The 27,677-nt window shown below is 38.9% G+C and overlaps 2 protein-coding genes and 1 long non-coding RNA gene across 26 annotated transcripts in view; 2 read left to right on the top strand and 1 right to left on the bottom strand.

The window, feature by feature from the left end:
* LOC124880035 (pleckstrin homology domain-containing family A member 5-like) overlaps positions 1-22,956 on the top strand; it is a 110,801-nt gene extending 87,845 nt beyond the window's left edge. For 3 of the 21 annotated variants that reach the window (XM_047384916.1, XM_047384982.1, XM_047385036.1), the window contains 16 exons: positions 1,960-2,013; positions 4,598-4,678; positions 9,661-9,723; positions 9,813-9,893; positions 11,194-11,343; positions 11,456-11,557; positions 13,150-13,308; positions 13,798-13,956; positions 14,316-14,436; positions 15,360-15,475; positions 16,649-16,864; positions 17,371-17,532; positions 18,360-18,493; positions 20,167-20,309; positions 20,584-20,662; positions 21,860-22,956. In XM_047384916.1, the coding sequence (XP_047240872.1) occupies positions 1,960-2,013; positions 4,598-4,678; positions 9,661-9,723; positions 9,813-9,893; positions 11,194-11,343; positions 11,456-11,557; positions 13,150-13,308; positions 13,798-13,956; positions 14,316-14,436; positions 15,360-15,475; positions 16,649-16,864; positions 17,371-17,532; positions 18,360-18,493; positions 20,167-20,309; positions 20,584-20,662; positions 21,860-21,917 (1,878 nt within the window). In that variant the 3' untranslated portion in view covers positions 21,918-22,956. Of the gene's footprint in view, positions 1-1,959; positions 2,014-2,826; positions 3,164-3,207; positions 4,235-4,597; positions 4,679-9,660; positions 9,724-9,812; positions 9,894-11,193; positions 11,344-11,455; positions 11,558-13,149; positions 13,309-13,797; positions 13,957-14,315; positions 14,437-15,359; positions 15,476-16,648; positions 16,865-17,370; positions 17,533-18,359; positions 18,494-20,166; positions 20,310-20,583; positions 20,686-21,859 lie in introns of those variants that run through there. The other 18 variants (XM_047385000.1, XM_047384960.1, XM_047385060.1 and 15 more) reach the window with 16 other exon arrangements.
* LOC124880165 lies at positions 11,192-25,880 on the bottom strand. Of its 3 annotated transcripts, XR_007041257.1 has the most exons (4): positions 25,742-25,880; positions 19,536-19,651; positions 16,628-16,835; positions 11,192-11,315 (listed from the first exon to the last, which is right to left on the bottom strand). It is a non-coding gene; the product is annotated as an uncharacterized LOC124880165 (long non-coding RNA). The 3 variants fall into 3 exon arrangements; XR_007041255.1 differs by lacking the exon at positions 19,536-19,651 and having other exon boundaries at positions 25,742-25,877; XR_007041252.1 differs by lacking the exons at positions 11,192-11,315; positions 16,628-16,835 and adding an exon at positions 18,500-19,446.
* LOC124880148 (zinc finger protein aebp2-like) overlaps positions 25,323-27,677 on the top strand; it is a 46,206-nt gene continuing 43,851 nt past the window's right edge. Inside the window, exon 1 of one of the 2 annotated variants that reach the window (XM_047385094.1) lies at positions 25,323-25,946. In XM_047385094.1, coding sequence (XP_047241050.1) covers positions 25,414-25,946 — 533 coding nt within the window. In that variant the 5' untranslated portion in view covers positions 25,323-25,413. The remainder of the gene's footprint in view (positions 25,947-27,677) is intronic. The other variant, XM_047385099.1, reaches the window with a different exon arrangement.

Below are 27,677 nucleotides of genomic sequence, written 5' to 3'. Positions count from 1 at the left end.
TTTTTCAGCTCATTACATTGGAAACAAGAGTTCAGATAGAGATGAAAGTTAAAGCCATTGGCGAGCTCTTACACTGACTAAATAAAGAAGTTAAGGCTGGTGGCATAACTATAAATTACAGACTTTTTAAGTTGCCAAGCTAAAGATTTGATCATAAATAGGTAAACTAGTCTTAACGTGGGGCAGTGGTGCATCTTTAGCGACTTTCTTTACCCTTTTATTAGAAATGCACCAATCAGAAATGCACATGTAAATGCACAAGTTTATCTAATTCATTTTCTCTAAGAACTATAAATAACAAAATACCTGTTTTCTGGTTTTTGGAAGAACGCGAAATTGAACTGTCTAAACAATAAAATATTTATAGTAAAATAAAATAGGTGTTTCTTAAAAACTACCCAAAGTTACAAAGTTGTCTCTCTTTGCGCCACTGAAAGCCTACACATATTTGAAAATCCACCAGATTATCAGACAAAGTTTATTTTACATACATGAAGATATAAAGTGTGCCATTTGTCTGCAAAATGTTTTCTATAACACATTTCAAAATGAAGAACAGCCATATCCATCTTAATATTCGACAGGAATGTACTGATTTATTGTTATTGGTTAGACTGTTAAACCGTTCACTTAGTGTAACCATAAAAGTGCCTTAACCCTCCCGCAGTCCTGGAGGGGTCCTGTGTGCGCTACTCGAGTTTTCCCCGTTCTCTTTCATGGTTTTCCCACAAGCCGGGCTGCAGGTACCTCTCCACATCACATTTCCAACCACTGCCCTAGATTTTTGGTCCTGTGGGGGTCAGAGCAACCCCGTGTGCAGTTCTTTCTGGCGCTTCCCATGACATCTGCCTTGCTCTGTGCGCTAGCGCTTAGCCAGGACTGTGGGAGGGTTAAGAAGAGTTTTTGTTATCCATCATTAATTATTTATATAAAGTCCTGAGGTGATGTCGTACTGTGATAAAGCAGTTGTTGTTACACATCTCTACAGATAAACAGGATGTAATTAATATATCAAAACAAAGACATGTTTACAGACCTTTTATTGGTGATTATTGCTAACTGTAAATAAAAGGCAGCGCGTTTTCCTTTAGGAAATTATGAGATTTCCTAAAGGCTGCCAACATTTCCTAATCCAACATGATCCATGACAGACAATACTGGACTGTCAAAGGCCACGCAGTTTTGTGATAATATCTGAAGCTTTGTATGATGTGGTAACATCTAATTCCTTCCTTTAGCTGCCTGAATGAAGGGTCGACTTGCCTACGCAGAAACTTTGTTTACCTTCTCAAAGCTTCTTACAGCTTTTGGGCATCTGACGTCATTTTAAAACCTCTCACTGGTACTAGCTTAGTCTTCTTCACTCAGCAACAAGGTCCGTCCTGAAGAGTGTTATTGACAGTGCGAACTGGAAGCACTTCTGCATGGTTTGCCCACTGGTTGGACAAAGATCAGACCTTTGGCTTTTGGTAAAATTTAATTACATAGCGTTTTTATTATCAAACAAAGTTGCATCAAAGCGACGTAAAACAAAAATGTAACATAGACCAAGAGTTGCAAAATACTCTATTTGAAAATAAAATATGAAATTCATGTAACAGTAGAGCACGAGAGCCTGTAGTTGTGCTTTGGTTATTCTCACTCTTCATTGTGTGATTCGTTCACATTTATCTTCCTGCGCTGTTAGGACTGCATGGGGCCATTTTGTGATAATGCACACATTCACATCCAACAGTAGTCTCATGTTGTCACATTCTACACTGCCTGACCTGCTTTCTCCATGTCGGCTTGTCCTGCTTCCTTTTCTGTGTGCCTATATTTAGATACATGACATGGTTATGTGATTCTTAACTAAAAGAGAGATGCACAGGAGAAACATCCTGGTAATAAAAGGACTTCTTTTTTCTCACTCTGTCATTCTGTTCCCTTCTCTCTCCACTACTTTGCTGCCGACTGTAGAATGACATTCTCTCCCATCACCTCCAGAGGAACCTCATGTATTTGGACAATCAGGTGGGGTAGTGTATGAATGCATAGCCTCTCTCCTATGGTGATCATCTTAACTAATTGAATGCTTTGTTGATGTGTTCATCAGTACCTTCTCTTCTGTTTTTAGCCTTATAGACTATATTATGACCAAATATCTACTTTTATGTAGTTTTATAGCTAAAGCCTTTTGTTTTTCCTTTCCTTTCCATCCTGGCTTCCTTCCTTCATACCTTTTACTCTAAAGACTTCTTTATGGAAACCCTCATTTTCTAACTTAAATACCATTTATGCTAAACACAAAACCACGTGACCTAAATCCTGTACCCATTTCCACACATGCAGGGCAGTCCTAATGCTCAAATGTTCTAGAGATGTTCAGGAAGGGTAGCATGTAAAAAATCTCCTTACGCCCCCAGTAAAATATCTGCAGAAAGACATGAACTATAGTGTCGTATATTTCCACAGGTTAGAGTCGGTACTTAAAAACATATCCCTGTTGATCTGTATATTGCTTTCAGATCACTCATCCTTATTGTTGAAATGTTTATTTTAAGGTAGTAGTCTAATCCATCTTTATCCGTATTTTCCAAAGAAAACAGCTGTTGTACAGGTTACACTGCAAGATGATTGCATGTATTACTCTTCTATCAATTTATTGTAAAATGCTATTATATGATTTTATACAACTTAAATGGCACCTAAATCTTAACCCAAGTCTTATGGAGTTTTGTGCTGACATTTAAAGGATCATAATAGTGGTTGTGTTATCTCAAAAATATGTTGTATCTTATCCTTTTCCTTTATCTAATATTGCACATCCTGTGATGTGGCTACTAGGGATGTGACTACGTGCCATGAGATTTCGCAACATAAAAATAGCATAATTCTCAAAGTGGAGGCTGCCTTGGGAAGAACCAGGACTGCATGATTTTGGAAAATATTGTGACGCTGAGATTATTGGTAAATATTGTAATACGGATATCAGCTTGGATAAATCCACATCTTAACCTCTCTTGTTCTCATATGTACTTCCAGCACTCTCTGTAACCTTTAATATCTTGCACACTGTAATCTGTGTCAGTTTTGAACATCTTCTGCAATGAGACTCCATCTAACAGGCTAAATATCTTATTGGCATGCCAAATATGCATGCCTGAATCTTTTTAATAATGCAGTCAAGATGAACTTGGTTAATAGGCTACATTGTCATTGTCACAGTTTGTTTGGGGAATGCTCTCCGACTTTGCATACGTCTTTGACGGCTTTGGATGAGAGCACCTCTCAACCACCATCGTCTTCTTTGCTAATGTCGTAGCATGGAGAGGAAAAGCAGGACAGAGCGCGACACACAGGAGACACAGTGTGCATGTGGCAGCAACATGTGGAGCCTACTGGTAAAATAAGGCCTGGGATGCGAGCGGCGTGCAGCAAGCTGGCTCATGCTCCTGCCACACCCATCCTGCTCATTCGTCTGCAGAGGAAGATTTGTGTTTTGGACGTTCATGTCTCACTTGCATTTGGAAACATTTGTATTCAGATGTTTTTCATATTTAGATTTTCCACTGTATCTGCTTTGGAGCTTCCTATTGGCCCTAAACTAAAGGGCTATTTAATTCCATTTTCAATGAGTCTGGGCCACATTTAATCACCTTTTGTTCAAATCTAAAGTACTTATACTGATTAGGCTTGAACCAGATAATTATACACTGAATAGAGATTTATTAAAACACAGTCTGAGATCTGTGGAATCCTTAATGTGTTTGATTATTTTTAGACATTAGGACTTCCTTAGAATTATACAAGCATAAAACCTGTAACTCGAGGAACAGTTTTAGTAAATTATTCTACACTGGTTGCAGATCCTTTAAATACATCTCGTGATTTGTGAAACATTTGCTCCACTTTTAAAGAAACAGAAGGAGATTCTTAGTTTTCCCAAAAATGTTGTTAAAACACCGCCCAGTATTTTGTATTGCCTTGTCTTGTGAGCTAGAATGCATCGCTACACCCCTTATCACTACTGTGTTTGCAGATATATTGTGCAGCTTTAGTTTTCACTACTTTCCTTGGATGGGCTTATGTATTCTTTTAATAAATAACAATCCTTTCGATAAAAGCGCACATGCTTTATTAATACTTTGTAAATGTTTGATTTTCTCCTCTTCTCTGAAGCATATTATTGGTTTTATGAAATGCAATGCATGGTGCACAAAGCAACTCTAATAAATCCATAATTATCATTACACAGCTTGACTCTGATTTATGTAGACAGAAAATAATTGAATGGCATTTTGTGCCACCAACAATTAAAGGCAGCAGAAGAGCTAGCTGCAATAGTAGTAATACAATAAGTTAAGATTTTAAGAGGAGCTTTTCACTGCTAAGACATAAAGCCTCTTAGTGCTGTGCACTACAGTTCTGTTTGTAAGTATGACTTACTGCTTCTTAGAGCTGTTTCCTTCCCTGTCATTTCTGGATGCAAATGTTTATGTCTGAGTCGCTTTCATTAGAGTTGTGTTGACACGCTGTGGCTTTTGTCTCAGAACTCAAGTGCACTACTGTACACTTTCTGACACTTTCTGTATCGCTCCTCTTCACACTGTACTAGATGAAGGAAATTGACCCTTTAATCGTCATGACTCACACTTTGATTGAGAACTCTGCCCCAAGGCCTCAAGTGTACCAACAAGTAAGGCCAGCCAAAGGCTTTGCTCCACCTCATCCTCACCAGTCGCTGCCGTTGTTTTGCAATGCTCCTCCTTTTCGATGTCCAAGTCCTCACGGCATCTTGAGAACGGTCTCCTTGTATCGTTTGTTATGCCAACACTTCCCCATCCATTGCTTTTGACTGTTCTCTTTATTAGGAGAAGTCATGTTCTCGTAGACATGACTTTTAAGACAAGTAAATCTGATGTATGTGTTCTCGCCACAGTTCAGTTTAATCCCCCCCCTCATTTTCAGGTTTGTGTGTTGGTGTTATACAGTAGCTGGATCCATATTACAGTTGCATTTCAATGAATTAGAATATCATCAAAAAGTTAATGTATTTCAGTAGGTCAATTCAAAAAGGTAAACTTATTTAGATTCCTTATACATACAGAGCAAAATATTCCAAGTGTTTTTTTGTTTGTTAATTTTGATGATTTTGCCTTACAATTAATGAAATCCCAAAATTCAGTTTCTCCTTTTGCATGAATGACTGCATCAATGCAACGTGACATTCTGCTGAGGTGTAATGGAAGACCTAACCCTAGTGGCCTTCAGCTTGTCTGCATTGTTACAGAAGTTAGCATCTCCATAAATCCTTTCAGCAGACTGAAGACCCACACTTTTTCCTTCCACCCAACTTTCCATTGATATGTTTGGATCCACATTCTGCGAACCGCTAGATTTTTTAGCAATGACCCTTTGTGGCTTACCCTCCTTGTGGAGCCTGTCAGTGACTGTCTGTGAGACAACTGTCAAGTCACCAGTCTTTGACTGATTGTGTCGGCCTCAAAATAACATTTCTGGATTAAAAAGCTCTTTTTATTAAACTTAAGTAATATTGTATTATCTGAAAAACTGTTTTCATTAGGAAAATTATATGCCTGTGGGCAATGAATCTACTGTATCTTTCACTTTTTGTAAAAAGTATTGCTAAAATAAATTAACTTTCTAATGATATTCTTATTTATTGAGATTTATATGGTCCCAAGTGCAGACCTTGGTCGGTATGCATTCAGTTCCCTAGCCAGTGTGCTGTTTTTAACACCCTGTACAGAAAGCCTTCACTTGAACTTTGCAGGAAGACCTGTTAGAGTAAAATTGTACACTGCTCAAAAAAATAAAGGGAACACTCAAATAACACATCCTAGATCTGAATGAATGAGATATTCTCATTGAATTCTTTGTTCTGTACAAAGTTGAATGTGCTGACAACAAAATCACACAAAAATCATCGATGGGAATCAAATTTATTAACCAATGGAGGCCTGGATTTGGAGTCACACACAAAATTAAAGTGGAAAAACACTACAGGCTGATCCAACTTTAGTGTAATGTCCTTAAAACAAGTCAAAATGAGGCTCAGTATTGTGTGTGGCCTCCATGTGTCTGTATGACCTCCCTACAACGCCTGGGCATGCTCCTGATGAGACGGTGGATGGTCTCCTGAGGGATCTCCTCCCAGACCTGGACTAAAGTATCCGCCAACTCCTGGACAGTCTGTGGTGCAACATGACGTTGGTGGATGGAGCGAGACATGATGTCCAAGATGTGCTCAATCGGATTCAGGTCTGGGGAGCGGGCGGGCCGGTCCATAGCTTCAATGTCTTCATCTTGCAGGAACTGCTGACACACTCCAGCCACATGAGGTCTAGCATTGTCCTGTATTAGGAGGAACCCAGGGTCAACCGCACCAGCATATGGTCTCACAAGGGGTCTGAGGATCTCATCTTGGTACCTAATGGCAGTCAGGCTACCTCTGGTGAGCACATAGAGGGCCGTGCAGCCCTCCAAAGAAATGCCACCCCACACCATTACTGATCCACTGCCAAACCAGTCATGCTGAAGGATGTGGCAGGCAGCAGATCATTCTCCACGGTGTCTCCAGACTCTGTCATGTCTGTCACATGTGCTCAGTGTGAACCTGCTTTCATCTGTGAAGAGCACAGGGCGCCAGTGGCGAATTTGCCAATCCTGGTGTTCTCTGGCAAATGCCAAGCGTCCTGCACGGTGTTGGGCTGTGAGCAGAACCCCCATTTGTGGACGTCGGGCCCTCATACCATCCTCATGGAGTCTGTTTCTAACCGTTTGTGCAGACACATGCACATTTGTGGCCTGCTGGAGGTCATTTTGCAGGGCTCTTGCAGTGCTTGCTAATCGCCAAAGATTTCCCCCTGTTGTTTATTCCATTTGCACAACAGCTGTGAAATTGATTGTCAATCAGTGTTGCTTCCTAAGTGGACAGTTTGATTTCACAGAAGTTTGATTTACTTGGAGTTATATTGTGTTGTTTAAGTGTTCCCTTTATTTGTTTGAGCACTGTATATTTTCAGACTTATTAGACAGTCCATGTCGTCACTTCTTTGTTTTCCCAAGTTAAAGCCTGCAGGATCATTCAGTTTGATATCATTTAAATGTACAGGAGTATGGTGTTATTTGTGCAGTAAAGATGCTTGATTATTCCAGTAAAGTCTGAGTCTAACACTTACATATAGTACTGCAAACTATATTACCCATCAGCACCAGATACCTACTGATTTAGATTATACTGGTATATTCTGGGTAAAGTTTCCTTTACCATTCTCCCCTTCACCTCCTCTTGTCATAAAGTGGCTACCCTGATATTGACTGTGACATCACTCTACCACCTTTTCGACCCCCACAGGGACCCCTTTCACTCTTTCATTGGCATATCAGCTCCACTTCAGCTGCATTCCTACCTGTTCCGCAGCTAGAAGTCCATCTCCCTCCTCCTCGTCCTTTCCATGTCACTGGTAGTCCACATGACACCACTGTGAAGCTCTCCGAGCTGTGGGAGAGTGTGCATGTTCTCTGTGGAATGCCATGTGGTTCCTGCTGCTTTAAATGTACCATGTGGTTGAACAGAGGGAACGCGTGTTCAGGAGCGTGTGTGAACCACTGCAGGTGTGAAAGAGGAATGTTACCATAGAGTCTGAAGGTATTTGGGCAGTGAGGTATTTAGTGTTGGTTTTTTTATTTCTCTCATATTGGATTTGAAATTAATTTGAGGGTAGATTAGCATTTTTTCCCTTAAGTCTTCAACCAAAGCAATCAAGATTATTAAGTATAAGTAAGATTTGTTATCGGATACTTTGACCGAAAATAATGCATTGAGGGAAAATGTATTACTCCTTTACCAGTGCCTCAATGAGTAAAGCTCCAGTATAGTTTGAAAAAGGGATCACAAGAAACTACATGTATATATTGTATTTAATGCTTCTCTAGACAGAAGGTGAATGGAGGTTTGTGTTTGATCATGTACTCATTCTGCTGTTTCATATCCAATGTGGGTAGAAACATAAAACAACTCAGAAATAAGTCACTGTCTCAATACTCGAGGACTGTATTGTTTTCAACTCTTTCAAAAGTTGGTAAATGTGTATGTTATGTGCAAATTCTGTTGGAAACAAGGGATCCAATGCAGCCAAATTCAAGTGTTTCTTTTATACTCCAACAATATGTCATAAATTACTACAGCACATATTTGTGTAGACCACATGTGCTTTGACAGTTTAACACATATAGACTTCAGGTGATGTTTTTTGTCTTCTAATGAATCGGTGATAGAGGCGAAACATAACATTGTCATTTCAAATCTCCAGCAGAGGAATAAAACCACATTACAGTCAGATTTTCTTCCTAAAGTTTTAGAGATTCATTAACCAGAATGTTATTGGCTGACAGATTTGTTCTGCCAAAACCAATTTATATCTGATTCTGATTTCTCTTTAGGAGCTACAATATAACAGGATAAAAGAACAGCAGGCAGTATATTTTTTTTAGCCTTCCTGTTAGGAGCGAACGTTAATTATTTCTGTTAGCGGCAGACATGACTTCACTCCTTGTGTGTGAGAGAGCAGTCGCTGCAAAACAAGTTTTAACTAATATTACCAAGCAAAGAGAAAGTGATTACCTGAGTTTAGCATCTTTTATTAGCAATTAACATGACTATCATTACTAAAATAGCAGTGTCTGTGTGTAATCACTAGAGAACGTCAATCCTTAACTTCTCCAAAAAGTTGCCAACACTTCCAAATCCAAAATACCCCATGACAGATAGAGGATGAAAGCTCAAAAGGATGAAACTAAGCAACGTCGCTGTTTTCTGCTCAGTCTTTCTGTTACCAGCTGAAAGTCTGATTGAACCACAGAGATGTCTTGGCATGTCGTATAAAACAGTTTCCTTCTAAATAGCTTCTCAGATCTCTGTGCTTCTTTTGACGTCATTGGTGAACACCTCACAGATGCTATAAAGAGATGACGTTTAGTCTACTTTACCCAACAATAGCATCCACCCTGAAAAGTTTGGTGGTCAGTGTGACCTTTTTGACCTTAGGTTTGGTCTTTTGACTGATCGGAAAAACATCTTTTGAATTTTTTACTAGTCAGGGACGCTCAAGCTGAATATCTCCAGACTTCTCAGTGCATTTCTTGTGTCTCAGCAACTCTATATATTTAGTATTAGTAGGGGGCAGGAATAAACTAGTATCATAAACCAATGTGGAAGTACTGTAGGACGTTTACATGTTGGATCACTTTACTGTAGCTAACATGTTTTCCAAATAAATTCTCAGCAGAACAGCCATGAACTTTAAAAGTGATCTCTGGTTAGTTTCTGCTAATAAAGTAGAAAACATTAACCGGACACAGCGATCGAGATTGTCTTACATGCCTTCTTTTTCCATTTCCAATATTACCAACCTGTCTCACTGATGGAGAAAAATGACTTAAGAAGAAACATGATTCAAAGCTCCAACTGCAGAGAGATTGTGTTTAGACTGACTGCTTTTCACTGCAGGTTTTGATAATGTAGCTTGTCTGATTCAGGGATTAATCCTCAGGCTCATTGAGAGAGCCTTGTAATGGCACTGCATTAGATCTCCAGATCCTAAAGTGTATGTGCAGATCTGTTACCTCTATCTAATGCTGTTCTGGTCTTCACAGATGAATCCAGAAGACTACAGGGAACAAGTCTACACATATATGCCAGAGGTGGAGGATATCGATGTAAGTTCAAGGTTTCACTCCTGCATGACTCATTTCTTCTCTCCACTGCAAGATATGTTTTTAAGTAGTTTTTTTTCTTCTGTATTCAGAGTATAATTAGCAGGCTGTGTGAGCAGGATAAAGTGGTGAAGATGCAGGAGGAGAAACTTCAGCAGCTATTAAGGGAGAAGGTGAAGAGAGAGCACATTTTTCATCTTTTCATCCTCAGACAAAACAGTGTTACAGTTGTTGACAAAAAGGTGGTAGCTTTTTAAATGGAATAAAGCTAAATTTATGTACAATTTAGTGTTTTTTGTATGAAATGGTAAAAATAAAATAATTTTCTGACACATTCATTTGGTTAGTCACAAAAGCAGGACAAACAACTTAAAACAGGCTAACAAGTTAGAAAAGTTAAGGAAGCTGAACTAGAAGCACCATTTACTAGAGTTATCTAGTATAAAATGTAATGGATCAGAAGTCTGCATACACTCCTCATTTGCATGAATGTCCTGAAAAATAAGCTAACATTTTTTTTTTAAATAACTTCAATGAATTAAAAAAAATTGGTCAAATAGGTTTGAATTTATTGTGCATTTTCTCTAATCCATACAAAATTATATTTACAAATTCAAATATATACATTCTCCTCACCAATATTTGGATACATGTTACACTCAAATTAAATTGGTTTGGATGTTCAAGAACCCGAAGACCAACAGGGTTACAGCCAGTCATAAAATTGAAGGTGCTGGAACATCAGTGACACTTTCAACAGCGAGGCAAGTTTAACATGAACACTGACTGTGACAGTGCCGACCAACAAACAAGCCTCTGCTCCAAAATGAACATCTTCAAGATCAAATTTAATGTGCAGCCGGATCAAAAATGCATTTTTGGGAAATTTATGAACAGAAATAACAAAGATTGAGCCATTTGGCCACAATGACAAGAAGTATATTTGGAGGAATCAAGATGAGACTTTTAAACCTTAGAACACAACTGGTAGGCATGGTGGTGGTAGCATCATGCAAAGGGTCTGTTTCATCCTCAGTGGTATTGGTCCTTTGCAATCAAGAGGACCGCTTCCAAATTCTTGAACTCACCTTAAATCAACTCCTTGACAGTAGAACATTGATCACAATTGGATGTTCAAACAGGACAATGATCCCAAACTGATCAAAACTGGTTTTGGAACAGATAGAACCTGAATCTTCTGGAATAGCCCAACCTCAGCCCTAATAAAAATGAATGGAGCAGCTAAAAGCCAGCCTGGGTCTGGAAACCCAACAATTAAAAAAAACTCTACCACTAAAAAGACATGGTCAGGTATCCAGACAGAATAATGACATAACTAAAGAATAATGAAAAGCGCAGTATTAAGCATGACATTCATGTTATTAATCGATGTATGTATGTTTCTAAATATACCTATAATCATGACAGTTGCCATTTTTAAGCATGTTTAATCATCTGCGTGGTTTTTTTAAGCACACGTTGGAGACAGCACTTCTGTCGGCCAGCCAGGAGATTGAGCTGGGCTCGGAAAACCCGGCTGCTTTGCAGGGCGTCATTCAGCAGAGAGACTTGCTGCAGAGCGGCCTTCTCAGCACCTGCAGAGAGTTGTCCAGAGTCACTGCTGTGAGTTAAAGCTATTCTCTCCCTACACACAGTGGACACTGAAGAACACCTTGAGTTCTTTAATTAAACATAAGAGATTTTACCTGATTGTTTTCTTTTATACCCCAACTAGGAGTTGGAGCGCTCAGGTAGGGAGTATGAAAGGCTAGAAGCAGAAGTGATTATAGCTAAGAACAATTTGCTGCAGCAGCTTGAAGCTCTTGGAAGCCCACAGGTAAGATCCTTCATCTTGCACGGATGACAAGTTAATGCAGTATTAACAATGAATACTGTATGGTAAATCTCAGTGCTCCAGAAAAAGCTCAGCTAATCTTTCTTATTGATACTTTCTTTTATCGTGGGAGAAGTGTTGAGATAAACAGCTTGACTGTTACTCTTATTAAGAGCAGAGAACTTAGATATCTGCATTGCATTTTGGGCAACCTTTGTTTCTCACAATCCTGCCATTAGCCCGGATGAATGATCACAAGGCTGTTTCTCTGTTATTCTTCCCATTCTCTTCCATCTTTATACTTAAGTTTCTAACTCAAACCTACCCTTTACTGTAGATTTTAGCTTTAGTATATGAATATATCTCCAAGGGATGTCTTGATTAAGGTGTTTTTGTCTTTTTTGTGTAATTTAAAAGGAATTTTACAATAAAAATCTACAACATTCTACAGCATATAAACTTAGTTAAAAAAAACTAAATAAATCAAATAGGGGCCTCGATAGGGCATGGGGGAATCTTACACCGCCACAACACCCTGCCACCTGCTCCTCATGCTGGTTGCCAGCTTGGTTACGCACTGCTGAGGGATTGAATCCCATTCTTTACCCAGCATTTCTCACAAGTCAACCAGTGTTGTTCTGCTGGTCACTCTGGCACTAACAGCATTGCCACGTTAATCCCACAAGTTTTTAATGGGGTTGAGGTCAGGACTGCTGGCCGATTAATAAATCCTGTTAACACCCCAAATTCTGGAGGTAGTCTCTGATAAACCTTGCTCTGTAGGGGTGAAAATCAACATCATGGAAGAGAGTTTGGTCCCTAAGAGTGAAGATATGGGATTTCTCCCAGTGCCAGAATCTCATTTCTATATCTCTTTGCCCTGAGATTGCCTCCAATGACGACCGACCTTGATGAAGCATTTTAACAACAAAGAAAAAAATGTACCAAACACAACCTCTCTTACTTTTTGTGCTAAGCTTGTTTTTAAGATACAAACTACTGTGCAAGTTCATTAAGCACTTTCCGGGTGCTAAATTTGAGCAAAGGTGAAATTAAGCACTACAGATGGTAGATCTGCCCCTAAAATTGCAATAACTTTTAAATTCTCAAAAGACCAGAGATATTTGCTTTATGCAGAGTGCATAAAAAATACCGTCTGCTGAGAGCTGGTGTTAATTTTAAAGCAGGAGAGAATAACGGAAAAAAAAAAAAACCTGCTGCATGCAATATGGCAATCTTAGAAGACGGCCTAAATGCAGACTTTGGTAGGGTGGTATTTTTAGGTACCATGCATTTTCTTATTACATGCCAACAATATATTTGGCCAGTTGGAAGTATTCCCCTTGACTACAACACTTAATATAGATTTCATTGACTGAGAACCTAAATCTCACAGAATGTTGTTGGGGGCATAAGAGTTTTAGAACAGAAAGAAAAAAGTTATGGAAAACTGAATTAAACACAACCTACATGTACACTGTCAATGCATTATTCAACAATAATATCGCAACTATAATATCTAGTAGCCTACTGCAAATCAATAACCTACTGGGGTTTTTTTTTTGTGGGTTTTTTTTTTTTCTACACACATTCAGACGGAGCCTCCCAGTCAGCAGCATGTCCGCATCCAGAAGGAGCTCTGGAGGATTCAAGATGTGATGGAGGCCCTCGATAAACAGAAAGCTCAGAGAATTGCTGCTGATGGGACGGGTTTCTATGGCTCCGATTCCAAGTTCAGTAAGCACATGAATGAGGTGAGGTGCCACAGAAACCAATGTTCCCCACCTCTAAAAATAGATATGTCACAGAAACAGAATAAATTGTTTTTGGTTGGATTTGGACTGATAACGAATTTGATCTAAATGAATTTTTTGGTCTGTCCTGTAGAATATAAATGTTGGTTCTCCTTTTTTGTCTTTTTTTTTTAAAGATTTCTTTGACAAGCAATTCAATAAAGACACTTTAATTCTCAGGCATATTTAATTTCTGTTAAAAAAACAAACACTTATCTCCTGCAGTAATATGGACAGAAACAGCCGGTTCTGCTTGCTTGCAGCATAAATGGGCCTTAAGAATTGCATCAGTCAAGCGATAACAATAAAGGCCCTATCTGGCTAATCAGATGGTCAGCACATACCATGGGCTAAAACTACTCGGTACCAGATGGCTGTTGCCCTGGTCCTGCATGGTGGCACCATGTGTCACTTTGCTTCCTGTCCTGTAATGCCCTATATAATCCCCAGGAGGAGGACTCGGCACCCCCGCGGCCACCTCTTCCCCACTCCTACGAGCCGAACTCCCCTGTTGTGCCCCCTCTGCCCACCACTCACTCTGGTCCACGGCCCTCGTCACTCCACAGGCCAGATGACAGGAAGGCCAATCAAAGGAATAGCTCACAGAGCGTAAGCTTGTTGACCTGTTGACCTCCTTGGTTGACCCCGCCATCAGCTGTTTCATCGCATTCTTTACTTCACTGGATGTTTTTGAATTATTTTTTGTTGGGTCATATCCATGTTTCTCACCATGTTTCCATCTTTTTTATTTAATTTCATTTGTTTAGCCAAAGCTTTGCTTATTGCTCTTTAATCAGTGGCTTATTTTCTATTTTCCTGTGTTATAACTTGATGTATCACCATATTCTGTTATGTTATACACCATGCCTAAGTTTGAATTAGTCGCCTTGCTTTCCAACTGAATGCAAACTGCAGTTACATATTGTGTTGCCTTTCTTCATGTATGTTAACCTCGTTTTCATTTGCAGGGCCCTGACTACAGGCTGTATAAGAGCGAACCAGAGCTGACCACAGTGGCCGAGGTGGATGAGAACAATGGGGAGGACCGATCTGAACATCCATCTGACAGAGAACATGCTGGAAACAAAGGTTGGTAGCAGTAGAAAGCCAGACATTCGACACATTTGAATATCATTGAAATATATTTTACCTGAGTAATTCATTTTAAACATGAAGCTCATATTATATAGATTTATTATACACACATATATATTATATGTGGTTATTTCAGTAAATGTATAGCCTACAGCTAATGCAAAATCCAAAAATTCAGTTTCTCAGACACAATTAATATCACTTAGAAGAAGAAAACAAATTGGCCTGGGGATCACTTTGTTTGAATTGTTGGATCAGTGAGGCACGACACCCTGATCACACTAGAAAAAGTCTGAGCAACCTCCCACTGACAGATGTTTGCTGGACTCACAAAGAACCCTAATCCTAAATGACCAACGCCCCAAAACATCCATGCAAATCACACAACACAACCCAGAAATCTACTTTTTTTTTTTTACTCAAGACAAATTGCTTGGATAAAGCAGATCTTTATTTGTTCTTTGTATTGCAGACATTTTGAAAGCTCAGTTTAGTGGAATGAAACTCACGACAGTTTTTTATGGTTAAATTCATTTGAGGCATCTTTTCCCATAAGCCTATTCCTGTTCAGTATCTCGCAACGTATGGCTACCATTATTTATTGCGCTAACAGGGCAGTTGCTGTTACTGCAGTGGCCTTTACACTCGCTCTAGTTTACATTGCATCGCCTGTAACGTTACCCTTCTTCAGCAACATTGACTTGAATGTCAGTTATTGTGTTTTAGTTGATTTTACTAAGACTTTAATTCGTAACACGTTCCTTTAAATTAGGACACTTATAAATTTTAAAAAGTGAGACCAATGAATCTGATGAAACCTGCTTTATCCTGAGTAGTTACAAATGCTTGTTTGATTATAATCTATGTTATAGATCTTCCATCTCATATTTCTAATACTCTTTTTTTTCTCTGTTTAGGCATGTCCTACCCTGTTGGGATCGTCCCACCTAGGACCAAATCCCCAGTGCCCGAGTCTTCCTCCATAGCATCCTACGTCACATTGAGAAAAAGCAAAAAGCCTGACCCCAGGACGGTTAGTCCTTAAATGTGAAGCAGTAACTGCATCTCAGTGTTTCAGCTGTTTGATCTGAAGAAGCTAAACAAAAATATTGCTTTTGATTTTATCATGTTGAGCTTTTCGTAAACCGCTGTGAAAACGACACCATCTAATTGTCTCAAATTGTATTAAGTCCTCTTTTAATTGATTACAAGTTGTGCAAAAGGGCAGTCAACACATTGCCAGCCTGTTACTCATACTGTCAAACCAGGTTTTCAAAAAATAGATGCCATGTGAGGTTTATACAGTTTCCATCCTCAAACACCACCATTTTACAAATACCAACCATATCATTAGTGCACCACGCTGACGGGTGTGTCCTCTTTCCAGTGTGTCTGCACGGGTTTCTGTTTAAAGAAAGATGAATAACCCTATGGAAACCCTATGGAAACGCTTGTTTGTTTATTGTTGATCCAAAGACCAATTGTTCTATGAGGCTGTTTCTGAAGCCAGTAAAGTTTAGCTTAGTCCAGAATGGAAGGTGGGGATTGTGTGCTAGGACTTAACACGAGGTCCACATCTGCAGGACCCTCAGCAAAGCATGAACCGGAAAATTAGCAACTTCACATCATCAGTCTCTTCTATTCAGGCATTAATAAGCCCCGAGCCCTCCGAGTGCAGCCATGTGTGTCTGCTGGAGTGTGCAAGCATACAGAAGTCAGCTTGGGCTTGAGATCAGTCCGGTTCACAGAAAGTTAAAACTAATAAACCGTGTAACAGTCAAAGAAGTCCCCTTTTCTGTATGTGCATCATTCTTGTTGGTTTAGAGTACATTCAACTATCTCTCCAGTTTTCGCAGTTAACGCTGCCTCATGAGATCTGACCTAACTAGAGCGTGACACCATTTGGTTTCACGCATTCTCCAAGCACAAGAGCTGTGCATGTAAAAAAAATAAAATAAACGGTTCCTACGGTGGCAATATTGTCGCAGTGCTGAATATCTGGACCATATTGTTGTACTGTTTAATTAGATTCACTGTGCATGTCAGTGGCTCTCTCCTTTGGGTTATTATGCATCCCAGTTGAAGCCCCTTCTGTTGTTTTTGTGCCTTGCCATGTACCATGTCTCTTGCTTAAAACTGTTTTTTTCTATTTGTTTTAAAGTTAGCTGCTCAATAAAAGATTTACTTTATTTTCATCTTTGGCTAGGAGCGTCCACGCAGTGCAGTGGAGCAGCAGCTGTGTGCTGTGGAGGGCAGCCGGCCCAGGATGAGCGTGGAGGAGCAGCTGGAGAGGATTCGCCGCCACCAGCAAGGCACCCTCAGGGAGAAGAAGAAATCCCTCAGCTTCCGGGGAGGCAGCTTGGACAACACGCCGTCCCGCAGTCACTCGTTTACTAGAGAAAATCATTTCCATAGCATGAAGGTATTTGTTAACTGACCCCCACCCCCCCAACAGCTCTTAAGTAGAGAATCTATCAGACATTTCTTAGTAGATACTGATTCTTGCTTTTATTCAAGGTCCGATCTCCTGATTCCAATTTTTACAGACTCCGATTATTTTATTAAGCGCTATAACATATAAAAGAAAAAAAACAAAACATGCATTGCAGGTTTTTTGATAGGGATAGTTGTCTTAATCAATTTGTGTGTTCCTAATCTTGATTTATTAAACTCAAGGAAGTGCATGAAAGTACATGCTGTTGGTTGATGTGTTTTCAGGCCAAAAACAGCAGGAGTTCATATTGTTGTTTCATTGAATGAATATTTAAACAAACAAAATCTGATATTTCATTATTTGACCTACTGACCCCTGATTAGAGCAGATACTGAGAAAACTGGCCGTCCCCATCTCTCATTTTCCCTCATAGATCACATTAAATGCTGTTTGGTCATTTTAATTTTGCAACTTTTTTCTTGTTTTCTCTTTAGTCCCAAATAAGACGAAGGGATGAGGTGATGAGCAGTGACATTCAGGATCTGGAAGCCTCACTCAGGCACCATGACTTGGTGAAGGAGCAGGAGACTCCCGCAGAGGAGATAGCCCGTCTTAAAGAATCCTCGCAGGATGATCATTTCAACCTGGATCGAGAGGTAACACATAGCAACGCACTGCCTTACTCGTCACTCTCCTGTTCTACCAGCCAAGTACTTCGTGAGAAAATCTAATGTTAATGCTTGTTATTAAATGAACTGTTATGTTACAAGGTGTAGAAGAACACACATTTGTCTACAGCATGTAGAAATTGTATTTGAAGGGAACAAATTGTGGAAGTAAAAAATGTGAAAAACAGCCCAAATATCAGATTGATACGTGATGTTAGCCATTCAAGGAATCCTCATTAGAAACCCAGCTTCATTTCTGGAACTGGGCAAAACCTTTCAGAAAATCTCAGAATTTCAAAAGATTTAGTAGCTCAAAATCTGCAGAATAAATTACATACTAACTATAAAGAGATCGAGCATTTAATTGATCTGCTATTTTTAAAAGTGCTGCAATAACTTTAACACTTTACCAAATTATTTTAAAATTTTGACACATAATTTTCTTGAGCCAAATGATATAAAGCATAGCGTGAATTTAACAGGAACTTCTTGAAGCTTGTTTGTAGACCCCTATACTTCTACAACTATATAAAATGACATTAATATATAATTATAACAGGGCAGCCATCAGACGGTTAGTTGTGTATTAATAACACATCAGATTATAGCATCTAGAAACTTTCCATCAGCATTCTGAGTCGACTCTTTTCCTGTGTGTATGATAGAAATCTGAATTTAAAACTTTTATCAAAACTTTATTTTTAGGATTTCAAGTTGTTACATATCATTGTTTTTTATCAGGTTTTTTTCTTCGTGATCTGCAAGGTAATTTATTGATCTGAAATCTATAATAGGTGCTTCTTTCGGTTTTTTAGCTTTCTGTGCCAGACAAAGTCCTGATTCCTGAGCGTTACATTGAATCGGACCCTGAGGAGCCTCTGAGTCCGGAACAGGAGGCCGATAAGCGGCGGAAAGTGGACCGTATTAAAGCCCTAATTGCAAAAAACAGGTAAATACACGTGTTGATGGACGTACATTTATGCAGCAGCGTGGACATTTCTGTTCAGGAATTGATAAGAAACATCCTGTACATAAAGAAGTCTGTTGCAGCTACAAAATCTGTCTAAGCAGATTCCATAATTAGGCTTTATGCCTAAACTTAGAGGACACAGACAAGTGACCATTTGCATTTAGAAAATTATTTGCTGTGAAAAGTATTAACATTGACATGGTCAGATCATCGAACAAAGCTTAAGATTTAACAAAGATAACCTGAGTAAATACAAAAAGCAGTTTTCATATTATGATTTCATTGATTAAAGTACAAAAACTATGAAAATGTGATTCCCACCTCATGTCTAACCATCAGGTCAACTGTAATTAACTTTAAAAAATGTGACAGATGACTGCTATTGTAGAAAGCAACACATGCCTTTATATGAAATAATCCAAAAACAGGTTAGAAACAAAGTCATTCACATCTATCTGTCTGTAAAGGGTTGCAAACCTATTTCTAAAGATTTGGGTCTCCAATGAACCACAGTGAGAGTTATGATAAGTCGAAGGAACATGCAGCAATGGTGAACCTTCCTAGGAGTGACCGGCCTATCAAAATGACTTTAAGAGCTGGCGCAGCGGTACAGCCCGGCCCATGTTTAGAGGCTTCAGTCCTCGATGCAGCTGTTCCCTGATTCGGGTCCCAGCCATGGTGGCCTGTGCTGCATGTCTTCCCCCTCTCTTCCTCCCGTTTCCTGTATGCCCACTTTTGAAAAATGACAAAATAAAGCACTCTAGGGCCACAAAACAAATCTTAAAATATATATATATATACTCCAAGAGCGTATCCGGCAGGACACAAAATAAAAAACAATATCTAAAGCACTGCAGGCCTCAGTTAAGGAGATTTCATAGGTGAAAACACAAGATCCATCTCACATTTCCCAATAAACATCTTGACGATCCCTGAGATTTTGGGTGAAAAGAGACAGAAGTGAAACTTTTTGAAAGGTTTGGAATAAAACTAGCAGAGCATTTTAGAAAGATGATCATACCAACAGTCAAACATGGTGGTGGCAGTGTCATGATCTTGGCCTGTTTTGCTACGTTAGGACCTAGACGACTTGCTGTAATTGATGGAACCATGAATTCTGCTCTTTACCTGAAAACACTGAAAGAGAATATCCAACCATCAGTTTGTGACCTCAAGTGCTCTGGCTACAGCAGGAAAATGATCCAAACCACATCACCAAGTCTACCTCTGATGGGCTCAAAGAAGAAACCCTCAAAATCTGTTTTTATATTTACTTAAGTTATATCTGTCTGATATTAAAATTAAGTTCAATGAGGACATGTGGCAGAGTGGTAGAGTGGTGCCCCATATATGTAGGCGATTCATCCTGGATGCAGCCACCTGGGGTTTTTCTTCCTAAACGTTCGCTGCATGTCTCATAACTGTGAATAATGGTCACTATTGCTGCAATATCTGTAAATAAAACTGATTATCTAAAATCCTTAGGTGTGACAGAACAAGCGCAAAAAAGAGAAATCTGTAATGAGGCAAATACTTTTTCACAGCACTATATATATATATATATATATATATATATATATAATATATATACTTATTAAAGTCATAGTGTGTATGACAAACCATTTGTGTGTGTGTTTTTGTGTTTTTCCTAGCATGGCGAATGTGCTACCTAGTTTAGCTTTAAGCCCAGAGGACGTGAATGAAGAGGAGGTTACTGTACAAGAGAAGGAGAAGATGATTAATATGTCCTACGAGTTGGCAGCAGAGGCCTCCAAACGCAGCAAGCTGGTAGCAGGTACATCTGCAGGGACAGCACAGAAGGATGGTGGGGGATTACATTAAAGAACTGCATGGTCTTGGTCAAAAACTGGTGGGAGGCTGTTCTTAGAGACAAACTTGCTGCTATGATCATTTTTTCCAACGCACTCTTTTAATTTTCTTATTAATTTCACTGACTTTAGTGTTTAATTCTGCTGTTCAGCCATTTAGTAATTGGTTACTGATCTCATTATTTTTTTGATCATTTGTCTGTGCCTGTGTGTTCAACGTGTTGCTTTTTTTAATTGCAGTGAAAAGCCTGTCGTCTTCTTCCCCACCCCCACAGTCTCCCAACACACCCCCTCAGCTCACTGATGGCTCTCACTTCATGTGTGTGTAGTGGCACCAGTAAGGTCCTTCATCATCCTGTTTTGTTCATAATCACATAGCTGTAAAATTATTATTTTTCTGTCTCTGAGGGCTTAAAACATGCTATGATGAAGGGATCATTTATCAAGTGCTGTTGTGTCTTTGTTGTTGGTGATATTTCACATCTTCTGCATCAGCATGGTTTGACTCTGTATTACTGTCCAGTGGTTCACATGTACCAGTGCCTTGCTAAAATAACAGAATTTTTCTAACATTTTGTCACGTTACAACCGCAAACATCGATGTCGCTTATTAAGATTTTCTTTGAAAGACCAAAGCAAATGTTTTGTTTTTAAAGAATAAAAATCTAAAAGTGTGCTATACATACTTCCAAAATTAATATTGCCCAACCAATGTTCCCAGAGAACATTAATGAATACCGAACATCATGAAGACCAAAGAGCAAACCAGACAGGTCAGGGTTATCCTTTTGGGGAGGTTTTATAGCAGGGTTAGGTTATATAACAATATCGCAGGCTTTGAACTTCTCAGAGAGTACTGTTAAAGCCATCATCTGAAAATGGATCTCGCATCTACAAACCAACCAAGACACGACCATCCACCTAAACTGACTGCCTGGGCAACGAGAACATTAATCAGGGAAGCAGCTCATGGTAACTTTGGAGGAGCTACACAGATGCACAGCTCAGGTGGGCAATACCTTTACAGGTCAACTACTAGTCATGCAATCCACAAAGCAAGCACTAACACTAAACCCTGAACACCCCATCCTCACCATGAGAGAGGTGAGAATCCACCTGATCTGACTGATCTTGAACTGTTTTTCTTGTTTTTAAATGATTATAAAGCCTTGCAGATGTAATAGCAATAAAAAGTGCTTTTACATAGTATTGACCCAGGAGGCTGAATACAAAGGCACACCAACCTTTGATTAAATTTTCTTTGTATAAAATTGTGAAAACTAAACTATATTTCTTCCACATTACACTGATGCACTACTTTGTGTTGGTCTGCTGCACAAAATCCAAAGAAAATCCATTGAAGTCTATAGTTGTCATGTGACAAAATGTAAAAGGTTCAAGGCGTAAGGGATTCTTTTGCAAAACATCGTATGTTTTAAAGTATTTCTTTCGTTATCAAGTGACTGGTACAATGCAGCTTTGAAACAAATTTTCACCTCCATGTCTTGCCCTCCAGCACAGGCTCTGGCTTCAGTAAAGACCTACACATGAAGGAAATAACAAGGAAGGCATAAACACCTCCTGAGGATCTTCTTCCTGGAGATCAGCACAAGGCCTTGACCTTACTGAACGTGAAACTGCCTACTTCAGCCCGGTGGGGTTCAGCCTCGGACTTCTGTATACTCACTGTGACATCTAAAGCTTCTATGCCAATCTTTGGTGACATTTCTGCTTCATTGTCCCACTTTGAGATGGAACTCTCTCCTCATTTTCCTTTTTCACTGTTACTGCTGCAGTTTCTATTTCAGATTTTACAAGATCTTTCAATTTGTTTTTACAATATTTACAGTTTTATTAAGTTGTTGCAATATGGGGCGATGTATATCTGTATATATGGGAGGCTACAGACTGAGCTCTGTTGTGACAGAATATTTTAGGCCACGTTTGCCACTCATGTTTCAACACGTTTTTGAGGTTTTAAGACGCTTCTGCATATTTTTTTAGTTAAATTTAATCTTTAATATTTAATTCAGATCACTTTTCAGATGTTGACACTTAGCTCAATAGTTATATTTATCAATTTATTGTAAAGAACACTTGTCTATACTGATGGGTTAATAACAGATCTATATTCCACATATATAATAATGGAGCAACTTTACTCTTGCAGACTAAAATTATTTGTACATTTCAATGTTTCCAGTCAGTGACACATTGCTGCCGATACATATACATATTTGAATGTTCTGACTTAAGTTGCTCTTTCTTCCCTGTGTCTGAGATATATATTTAAATTGAGACATGGACAGAAATTTCATAGTTTGGTACTATTTTAGGACATGTCAGTTTAAAGCCCTGCAGCTAAAACAAAATGCATGTGTAAAAAAAAAAAAAGCAATAAAAAAAGAAGCCTTTGTAAATTGAAGATATTTTTGCGTGTGTGTATAAAGTGTAACTATCAGAGGTTTACTGTGTATATAATGTACATGGTGCATCAGGATGGGAATATATACCCACTATATAGGTACGTACATACAGATTTGATTTGCAAATGTTCATATCCCATCTGTTTTATATCATGTTAAATAAACATTGGGGTTTTTAATACTTGTACACGTTTCTGTTTTCTTCATTATTAACTATTCTGGAGTTGCTAAAGGTACAGCTTGTACTCAGGAGGTACTGGGCTTTGACTTGGTCCAGGACTTTTCGTTTCTTAATTCTCTGCCAGTCCTTGGTGGATTTACTGGTATGTTTGGGTCGTTGTCATGTTGCAGGGTCCAGTCCTGCTGCAGCTTTAATATTTTAAAGATTTGGTTTTGGACTCGTCTGTCCAAAAGAACATTCAAGTAGTCCTCATCTGTTCTATGTTCTCTCTGGCAAACTTCAGTCTGGCCTTCTGGGTTTTTTTAGATGGCAAAGGTTCTGTCCTTGCATGCCTCCTTAGAAAGAAACTTGAGTAGTTTGAGTAGTGATTGTACAGGCATTCATGTTCACATCAGCAGTACCAAGAACCTGCTGGAGGTCTCGTCATGAGATTTTAGGATCTTCGTAGACTTCTTTTAACATCTTGTGGTCCGCTTTCAATGAGAACTCACCTGGAATGGCTGATTTTAAATGCTTTTAAGTTCTCTTAAAATCTATTTCCAGACTCATAAGCTGCAACAATCTCTTTTCTGAAGGCCTCAGACACTCTTTTAATCTTGCCACGATGTCCACTTTTTACTTCAGCAGTCAGGAGTACACCAAACTAAATGTTTGAGCTTTAAACAGGACAAACCTTCAACATGCTAATGTTCTAATCCAATACATCCTGTGCCATACTCCCGTTTGTAATTTTTGCTATTTAGGTATGCTAATTTCTTCCTCCCCAGAAAGTGAAATGTATTACATTTTTCATTGTTTGTTTATATTACAGAAAGTATTGTTAAAATTGGTCATAAATATCCATATGGCCAAATGTGCTTTAACTTTTTACAGGCCTGGATGTATGTGATACTGTCACGATTTTAATATATTTAATAGCTTATAATTTTCAACATATATTTTAATATAAATGCTTGAAAACGAATAAGCAACAGCTCATCATTTGTATGTATGTGATGCATAGTTGTTCCAAAATATTAGATCTCAGATTTAATAGTCCTGAGCTAATCTAGACATTACAATTTGTTTCTTCTTTTTTATCAACCAAAATCAGGTTGTATTCGGCAAACTACAGTTTTTAGAAGAGTTGTTGGGATGGTATGATTTTGAAATTGTTCAATTTTTTTTTTTTTGCTATAACAGTGATCAGCCTATATACCCGTATGGCCATACTGTTGAAATAACATTTGGATTCAGCATAAGGCTCCCTCTGGTGGTATTTAAGGTTGTTGCTTTTTTAGCTCAGTTTGGAGTCGTCAATTATTCCGTAATAATACCCTTTTGTCTATGTCTGTAATTTATTTGATACTGAAAACTTGTCAGTTTGACTCAAAAGTTATTTTCTTTTCCAGAACTTATTACAGCTTTACATATTACCACGCATACAGTATTCTGTGAATTGTTCGCCTAAAAAGAAGTGAAATGATTGCCTGATATAACTGAACTGTGACCAGTAAAATACGTCCAATGGGAAAACTTTAGCACAGTGTTCTGTAAAAAGTGAGAAAGAAAAGACATTAACAAATAAAAAAAACGTTAATATAACAAATTTAATTAAACATACTAGTGATGTTGATCATTATATTGAAGGGGCATCCTTATTTGCCAACCTAGTTACAAAATTCAAAAAGATGTGCAGCTTACAAAATAATGTGTTTTTGGGGGAAAGGGTCAGTTCGTAACCTCGTTTGATCGTACTTGACCACGAACACATTTCATATCAATACTATATCACTTTATTTCAAAAGTTAATTATTTTTGGAAAATATCGAGAAAAATCATAATGCTCAATATTAAAATTGCTCATTTGTTCTTTATCTCTATTTATAATGGTTATTGTTCGGTCGACAGTTATTAAACACCATTTCAAAACAAAGCCTTTTACAGCGAGCTCCTACTGATAGTATTTTTTAAAGTTACGTAAAACACATTTTCGTATAGTATACTGAGTATAATCATCTACAAAAAATACCTAAAATCATTGGTTGTCAAAGCGGGTATGAATCGTCCGAAAGGCAGCTAGAAATAGTTGAAGTACTGTTGCAAACGGCTCCTTTTCGTAGAAAGAGTTGTACGAAACAGCCAAAAACTGCTCAAGTTCGAAATGGCAAAGAAGATGAACGACTTGAAACCGATTAAAATGTCCAGTTAATTATGACACATGACTTATGTGTCTCGATCATGATACTCTACATACAATATTAAAATAGTTTAACACTGATAGCTACGTGGTTTAACCATCATTAAATGCCCGGATACACATGGAGAGTTTAAATGACGTCACCGTCTCTCCTCCCTGTTCTCTTAGCCAATCAGAAAGCAAACATTGTTGTCAGGCCCCGCCTTCCTCCTGTTGTTGTAGCGTGTGGTCGTGCCAGGATATTTTAATACCTAAAGTGTCTCCTTTTGTTATTCACGACCGTAATGGCCGCAGAGCGTACAGAGGAAACAACCGCCTTGAGCGGTGAGAGCTACGTTCCACCCAGCGAGTCAAACGAAGCTAACGGTGAGAAAAAGAAAAATGGCTCTACCGAACCGGAAACAGAACAAGCAGTCAGCGCAGCGGAGCCGAAAATGGAAGATGTGGACGCGGAGGCCGATGAAAAGAAACCCACTGCGCCAGAGAAGGCCGCGAAGGAGGCGGGCAACGAGGACGCTGCTCCAACGGTCACCCAGGAGATAATGTCTGCTCACGAAGAGCCGGAGCGAAGACCGCAGTCACGGCCAATTCTGGGAGACAGCAACAACTTACCGAACGGTGAAATCACAATGAAGGACCTTAAAGAGGAGCAGGACGACGATAGCCGGTCTTCGGGAATAGACTGTGATAAGAGCACATCTGCTAGTGAAGATGGTGAGAAAAGCAGCGGCGGTGATCTGGGGGACAAGAGGCGGTCAAGTCTGGAGGTATCGTCCTCTGATGGGGAACCGTTGAGCCGTTTGGACTCAGAGGACAGGTTGGTTTGATGGACAAGTTATGAAGGTGGAATTAATCTTCCTTCCTCGTCAGTTTAATAATTAGTTGTTTTTGTTCAAAAATCTGTTTAAAAAAATAATAAATCAACCCCGCACACATACATTTTCAGACTTGTTGAACGCATATCTAATTATGTAGCTAACTCTTAGTAGAGATATGTAAAAAAGCCTTAATTAATAAATTTTTTGTTGCTGTAACATATTTTCACACTGAAAGATCGTATCTGTAATTTGAGTACATTTAGTCAAGGGAAGAAATATTAAATACTGTTGAAAAAGTACTTATTTTGAATAAAATCACCACTTGCACAGGCACCCATAAGAATCATTCTAAAGTAAACGTAGCTAAAGCATTTGTTTTCTCATTAATTCTTAAGTTGATCAAAGTTTTTCTAAACTTATGTGCAATTCATGACTTTCTGTTTCCCTGGGACATGACATGACACATTTCTTTTAGAATGCACCGATCGCAGTTTTCTGGCCAATTACGATCTTTAAAAACCCTCGCTTGCCGATTTCGATTTTGTCCGTACTGTTGTTTTTTTTTTTTTTTTTATTACTGACACTGTCAGCTGTTATAAGGTCACAATACACCTTTAGAGTTCAAATCTTATTTTATTCAAAAACACTGAACAATACCCGTTAAAAAAGTATAAACGTGTTTTAACTCCACGAGGAAGTGCTCTCGGATATAAATGAAACGTTTAGAGCATTGTAGTTTCTTTAATCTTTCAGTTTTCACATTTGAAAAAGAAACAAAACCTGCACAATAGGCTAGACGAGTAGATAAAGTCAGTTTCACGTGTAAGTATCGGCCGGTCACGATCTCCCAAAATTAAGGAAATCGGGGCCGATGGCTCGGCACACCCCTAATTTCTTGTCATCCAGGCTGGGAAAAGAGCCATATTTAACTTGCCACCACACTTAGTAAGGGGGATAACCAGGAGAACAGCAGCAAAGAGTATTTTCTGTTCTACCATCACAAACAAAAACATGTGGACTCTGCTAAACTCTACCAGGACCTTAAGTGGCCCTGTGTGGTCACACGAGTCTAAGTTTAAATTGTTTAGCATCACACACTCCTGGTGGGTCTGGGTTTAAATAATGAATGAATTCAATTCAGTTTTATTTATATAGCGCCAATTCACAACACATGTTGTCTCAAGGCACTTCACAACAGTCAGGTACATACATTCCAATTAATCCTAACCATTGAACAGTGCAGTCAGATTCAGTTATTTATTCAAATTGGATAAAACGTTTTTCTGTCTAAGGAAACCCAGCAGATTGCATCCAGTCAGTGACTTGCAGCATTCACTCCTCCTCGATGAGCATGTAGAGACAGTGGACAGTCACTGGCGTTGACTTTGCAGCAATCCCTCATACTGAGCATGCATGTAGCGACAGTGGAGAGGAAAAACTCCGTCTGCCACGACCGACTGGGGGTTTGACAGAACAGAGCAGAGACACAAAGAGAACAAAGAAGCACTGATCCAGGAGTACTTTCTATGGGAAGGAAAAGTAAATGTTAATGGATGTAGCTCCTTTAGTCGTTTCACCTAGAAAGAAAGAACAGATAAACTCTGAGCCAGTTTTCAAGGTTAGTCTGAAATAGAGCACATATAATTAGTTACAGTAAAAGCTCAGTCAATCGCCATGTCTAGGAGAGAGAAAGGGTTAAACACTAAAAGACGGCCATGTGGATCATCGGT

This window comes from Girardinichthys multiradiatus, chromosome 2, assembly GCF_021462225.1.
Source record: "Girardinichthys multiradiatus isolate DD_20200921_A chromosome 2, DD_fGirMul_XY1, whole genome shotgun sequence".
NCBI classification, from domain to species: domain Eukaryota; kingdom Metazoa; phylum Chordata; class Actinopteri; order Cyprinodontiformes; family Goodeidae; genus Girardinichthys; species Girardinichthys multiradiatus.
The sequence above is the reverse complement of the archived record's forward strand: the minus strand, read 5'-3'. Positions and strand labels throughout refer to the sequence as shown.